Below are 6,658 nucleotides of genomic sequence, written 5' to 3'. Positions count from 1 at the left end.
AAAAGTAGTACATTCTTGCAGTACGGGAACAGACCATAAGTATTTATAAAGAAAGTCGAAAGTCGATCTTGAAAAGTCGACTTTGCAATTTTCTCAAAGATAAAAAGTCGACTTCGACTATTTGACTTTTCAATACAAAAAGTCGATTAATCGATTAGTCGAAAGTCGACATACTTAACCCTAATCGTACTCTGGAAAAGAATAATCAGAAAATATTTTTGTAAAATGAATAATAAAATTATTAAGTGCACAAAATAAAATTTACAATAAAACATATCAAGAAAAGTATTCGCACAGATTTCGGGAGCACAAATCAAGGACAAGAATGAATGAATTATGAACAGAAGTAAAAAGGTGACAGCGACAAGTGACCTTAAGCAGCAGAAGAAAAGAAAATAATTTCAACCAACAAGAAAAAAAACACACAGAACCAGAGACAGGAAGCAGAAGTGACAATACAAAAACATTTTGAGTTTTAGGCAAAAATAAGTGCAGACAAACAGATTTTATTTTTCATTTCAAAATTTGTGAGAATTCCGGAAAGGGTGTTGAGGTATAAGTCGGTGGTGTTGAGATCTCGTATCTTGTTTTGAGTTCTCGAGTGAAATGGGAGGTTGTGTGGGACGTTATAGTGGTGACAATGAAACAGTAAGTGTATCATCGGCCAGTGTATCCAGACCGCCGACAGCAGGTAATGATTATTCGTTAATGTTTTAAAGCAAAATCGAATATTCTTTTAATTCTGGTATTCTTTTAATTTTTTAAGGTACCCAAGTTGGTCCGGCACGCAAGAATCGTCCTTTGTGTCATGAAACAATACGCTGGCGTTCAGATGTTCCTCTGACAGAGGGTCAATTGCGTTCGAAACGTGACGAATTTTGGGATACAGCACCAGCCTTTGATGGCCGCAAAGAGATCTGGGATGCCCTAAGGGCAGCAACGACTGCAGCGGAAGCACTTGATTTCCAGTTGGCTCAGGCCATACTGGATGGGGCCAATATTTCTGTGCCGAATGGGTGAGTTTAAGAGCAATGCAATTGGAATTTCTATGATTAATTTTAACAATGGAAATCTCAGAATGGTTTTGCATAACGGACAATATACAACAATCAATATATTGTGGATAATACAAAGGCTGGCTACTTATTTAGAAATTGTTGGAATTATTTAGTTTTGATTTCTAGTTATGTGTTTCTATCAAATGACATTACACATAACGGCAGGTTTCCCAACACAAGTCAAGTTCAAAGTTTAGTTTTTAAACTTCTATTTACTTTAAAATTTAACCAAGGGGTTTGAGGTAGAGGAAACGGTAAAAAAATAATGCAAAAACTTAATTTGTTTGACAACTGTTTGACCGCCGTAATGCCTCATCATAACTGGTTATATATCCTGCCATTTGGTAGTATGACATTCTTCCTATTTTCGTCATCACGAGAACTTTGTTCAACGCAGAGTTTGGGTATGGGGAGGCATTGGTGTTTGTAACTGTTGCTAATTGCCTGTGAAACTTAATTGCTTGTTCGTGGTTTGTTTGTCTTGCTATGTTATGGTAGTAGACGTAGCCGTTTGTGGTATCAGGGGGGAATTTTAGCCTTTTCCAACAATTATCGCTATCCTGGGAGAATGTACTTTTAGTTGCTATGATTGTGATTAGCTTTGTGAAGAGATTGTGGGTGTTGTGTTATATAGTTATTATTCTATTGTTATTCTGCTATTCTTTGAATAGCAGAATACACTTGTTGTCCGGTCATGCAAAGTTTTATTCTATTTCCTATTTTTTGTTGCTATAAAAGGTTTTGTGGCCATTTTACTTTCATTTCAATATAGCTCAAACAATTGTTTCAGATTGTATTTGTCTATAGAAATTCAAAGAATTCCATTGTCAAATGGTTTTATTGAAGATCTATGTTAAATCAATTTTTTTTGTAAAACAATAATTTTTTGGAAATATTAGTTGTTTTGGTTTGGATTGTTACGTGCAATCCAAATATAATGTTCGTGTGTTCAAAATTAATACATTTTAAATCTGGTCGCTACTAGTTTACCAAATCAAATTAATTTTTTTTACTTATCACGCGGATAAGGTATTGATAAACGTACACAATTTTATTGCTGCACATTGAATTACGTATAAACAATTATCGATAAAAAGAAAATACATTGAATTCAATGAGATTATTCATTGGTTTGTTAATTACATAATTAAACAGTTGAGAAAGGACCAAATAAAAAAAGTCGTAAAGCCCTACCGACAGATATGAAAAATATATTAATTTTCATATTATTAAAACGTTTTAATATGAAAAATATGGTTTTTATGGTCGGTAATATTGAAAAGAGTTACAGAATTAAACCAATTGAAATGCAATAAAAATGTAAAAATAATTTATTGGCAGAATAAAAAATATTAATAATTAAATTAATAAAACTGCTTCAACGCACTTAACCAGAGATCCTTTGCTTTACCACGACAGTGCGTTTTACGATCCGAAAGGACCCAAGTCTTACACGACCAAAGACTGTCAACTCAGTTTCAGACAGTCACAGACAACTGTACCATTTAAAACTTGTCTTCCTGTTACTCTACTTGGGAACACACAAGGTTCGCCATCTTACTCTGTTAGTTGCCGTTGTTTTTTGCATCTTCTTCTACCTCGATTCTGATTATGCTATGGACAGTTTTTCTTATGGTGTGGCCAATCCATCTCCGTTTCTTACGTGTTATCTGCTTTTGCACGGGTTCTACGGCCCTGGGTGTTTGATGTCCTTTAACAAAATCCATTTCCGGCAATATGTTGTCGTTTTAGCTATATACGTCCGTTTGGCTACAACTTGTTTAATCCCAATAAGAACTGTACAAAATTGCTCACACTAGTAATTTTTATTATATTCATATTTTTACAATATTATTCTATTATTTCGTATTATATATGTCGACGTTGTCATCTACTAATTCCCTAATAAAATATTCCAATTTCTATTCTCAATTTTAGATACCTAACAGAATGCTATGATGAATTGGGTACACAATATAAAGTACCCATTTATTGTCTATCATATCCTATAAATATAGTTAAAGAGGAAAATGGTCGTGATTCACCTGCCGAATTTTCAGAACCCGTCGATGGCGGTACAGAGGTATTCCTCAAACTGAGAATATCATCGACAATGTCAGATGTTAAATTACCTGTATACTCCAAAGACACAGTGGGCCAATGTAAAAAGAAATTACAGGTATATAACACCTAAAACCATATACACATTCCATAATTAAAACAACATTTTTTTGTCATTCGCCTAGGCTGTAGAAGGTGTTGATGCTTGCTGTCAACGTTGGTTCTACAGTGGCAAACTATTGGGCGATAAAGTCCCGATCGAAGAATGTAACATACAAAACGGCTATGTAGTACAAGTCATTGTAAATACCGAACACTGTAATCATGACAATAGTACGAGTATCGCCACTGCAAGCTAGCCAACATTCATCGCCATTCAGCAGCACAAAGTGAACAACGCAAAGTTAACAACTTTACTATCGGTGGCAACAAATTGCAATAGCGTGTATCATCATTTGTCACCAGCTAGCTATCATCTTTATCGCCAGCATCATCAGCAGTTGAAGCGTCAACATCCGCGTCATCATCAGCATTATCAAAAATTGGGTTATTGCGTTGTAGTGCCACAGCCTGCTGCACCGGTCACAGCGATAACGACAACGACCTCGTTTTTATTGCGAACAACAAAAATTGATAGTGACATTGCATTTGTTGTTGGACAGAAGACTAATCGGAAATCTCCCACTCTGGATAGTAGTTGTTGTACATTTGTGAAGATATCATTAATAGTTTTATTAATACTATTGTTAATCGTAATGCATTTTGTTGCAATTTGTTGTTAAACTATGAATCAATGAAAGAATGAATGATGAAAACAAGCAAAAGAATGAAACACAAATCAAATGGTACATTTTAGGAAATATTTAATAATTATTTTATGTTCGTCTCTCTCCACCCCTTAACTCCTATTCTCCGCAGTCCTAATCCGTCACTTCCCATGCATCGTTTTAAGTAAGCGGTTTTTTGCTCTGTAGCTGCTATGTGGTTATGTCTGTACATTGCATACAACACCAGCCGGCGAGTACAAAACCAATATATAAAACAAAAAAACAATGGATTATTTTTAAATTGTCTTTTGTATAGCAATTCTTTTTTTATATATTTATAAATTTACTTTTTTTAATTCTAGTTCTATTCTATTTACTTGTTTTATTAGTGCGAGTAAATATACATATAAACAAATATTAATAATAATAATAAAGATTAGTAAATAGAAGAAAAGAGTAACAACCACAACAACACAAATATTAACTAATTTTAAGTGGGGAAAATATATATTATTTGAAATTTAATTTATACTTATAATTTAAAAAATCAAACTAAAGCTAATCATTCTTTTTTATTTAAAAAATTAAAAACAACAAAAATAAGAGAAAACATATTATGTACTTTATTGCGTAACAAAACATGTACACAGCCATATTAAACAACAACAAGAACAAAAATAATCAGAAAACAGCCGAATAAAAATAGGAAAAACGATAAATACAACAACAACAAAGCAATTAATTTATACTACATTTAAAGTAAATAAACAACCTCTGAAATAATTATTTAACAAAAACACACAATAACTTCTTTATTGATATTTTAGTTTGGTAAATGAAAGTGGTACGTATTTCTCAATTAGATTGATTTACGAATGGCATTAAGTGATGTAATACGTCATATACGCGCCCTTAATGGATTTAGTATTAAAAATGCGGCATTATCTTATCCCCACCCTCTTCACAGCCACTGATTGTGTTAGAGGAAGGTTTTAGTTGTTGCTCCAAAGGTGTTGCATTTTGACAGACTTTCTAGAAGCCCTTTTACGGCATCTATTCTACATCTCTTTCATATGTTATTCAAAACATTTCAATTGCAATTTGAGAATTTCATTTGCTATCCGAAAACTCAATTTGCAATTCATAACATTTCACTTGTAATTCGAGTATGTAATTTGTAATTCATATTTGTAATTTTAAACTTTGCATATGAAATTCAAAAAATTCCATTCGAAATTTAAAAAAAATCCATTTGTAATTGGTATATTTCCATTTGAAATTTGTAGAGTTTCATTTGAAATTTAAAGAAATTATTTTAAAATTCAAAGAATTCAAATTGATATTTATAACACTTCACTTGTAATTCGTAACAATTCATTTCAAATTCATACATATTCCTTGTGTGTTACCAATAATATTTTTGAATTTAAAATTGTGTGAGGAGCTTCACAATTAGTACACCATCGACCATGATTTTCAGCGGGAACTTCATTTCAACCGTCCATGTGGTGAGCAGAGCGATTTTCAGTAAAATTATTATGAAGTTATTATCAAATAACTTTATTATTTATTTATTGTACACAACGATTTTATCACACTCGATATTTTGTTTAGAATATGTTTACTGGATATTAGAAATTGGTATAACCTAAAAAAAGGTTAATTTTTGACTCCATAAATTAAAAGAAAAGAGGTGTTTAAAGCCATGTCTACGTTCGGCATACCTGCAAAATTAATACGGTTATGCAGAATAACTTTAAGTGGCACAAGGTCAGCAGTTAAAGTCGGAAAGGACCTCTCGGAGCCCAATGCCGAACGAGGATTCAGACAAGGTGACAGTTTGTCGTGTGATCTTTTTCACATCCTGCTGGAAAATGTCTTACGAGACGTAAAGGTGAACAGAAATGGCGCTCTGTACACCAAACAACACATATTACTCGCCTACGCGGTAACAGCCACCTTTGATCAAATTGAGAAGGAGTCTGCCAGTAAACGGCGAGAAGACCAAGCTGATGGTATCAACGCGCAAGACGTCCAGTAGACTCGGACCAACTGTGGAACTTGAGAACTACAGCTTCAAGGTAGTTAAAGATTTTATATACCTTGGTACCGCCATAAATAAAACGAATGACATCAGTTTTGAAATTCGGAGAAGGATTGTGATGGCCGACAGATGCTACTATGGTCTAAGTAAGCAGTTTAGAAACAAGGTCACCTACCGTCAGACCAAACTCACACTTTACAAGTCGCTGATACTACCCGTGCTGTTATATGGATCTGAAGCATGGGTACTTGGGCAAGCATATGAGGCAGAAAACAACATCTTTGAACGTGGTCTTTCAAGTTGGAGGAGATGCGCACAAGATCGACGAGCTTGGAAATCTTTTTTAAGCTCAGCTTATGGAACAACCGTTTTGTAACAAGCCAGCTAACTAAGTAAAGGAAATTAAAAGAATCCTTGTGACATCACATAATACATACACACATTTTAATATAGGACAGAGTGTATTAGTTATAATTGTGTTTAAAAATGTTTGCATTTTATCTAGTATTTTTTGATGTGTATTGTTTCTATTTTCGGTATCCAATATATATAGTTTACAATTTGACTTTAGTCATAAATACTGCACTAACAAGTAAATTAGTGCATGGCTACTAAAATTACTAGTGCGTATTATTATTTATTTGTAGAGAATACAACATATGTCGCTATTTATATAAAATTGTAGTACACACACATATATATGAAGATTATTATTAATAAAATATTAT

At 33.2% G+C, this 6,658-nt stretch overlaps 1 protein-coding gene across 1 annotated transcript; it reads left to right on the top strand.

Annotated features, from left to right (window-relative positions):
- Positions 1-564: 564 nt before the first annotated feature.
- LOC133326976 (ubiquitin domain-containing protein 1) lies at positions 565-3,645 on the top strand. The gene is made up of 4 exons (XM_061535585.1): positions 565-691; positions 767-1,016; positions 2,997-3,237; positions 3,305-3,645. Exons 1-4 carry the CDS (start codon positions 607-609, stop codon positions 3,476-3,478), a joined length of 750 nt encoding a protein of 249 aa, XP_061391569.1. The 5' UTR covers positions 565-606; the 3' UTR covers positions 3,479-3,645.
- The last annotated feature ends 3,013 nt before the right edge of the window (positions 3,646-6,658 follow it).

This window comes from Musca vetustissima, unplaced genomic scaffold (genome assembly GCF_032173495.1).
Source record: "Musca vetustissima isolate MV318-11 ecotype Yass unplaced genomic scaffold, APGP_CSIRO_Mvet_v1 utg6038, whole genome shotgun sequence".
In the NCBI taxonomy this organism is placed as follows: Eukaryota; Metazoa; Arthropoda; class Insecta; order Diptera; family Muscidae; genus Musca; species Musca vetustissima.
This window is presented reverse-complemented; position numbering and strand designations above follow the sequence as displayed.

Bases quoted from the DNA above. Each gene is read 5' to 3' on its own strand.
- LOC133326976 (XM_061535585.1), top strand. From the start codon at position 607: ATGGGAGGTTGTGTGGGACGTTATAGTGGTGACAATGAAACAGTAAGT. The intron at 692-766 runs GTAATGATTATT...TAATTTTTTAAG, and splicing joins ATCCAGACCGCCGACAGCAG to GTACCCAAGTTGGTCCGGCA. The intron at 3,238-3,304 runs GTATATAACACC...TCATTCGCCTAG, and splicing joins AATGTAAAAAGAAATTACAG to GCTGTAGAAGGTGTTGATGC.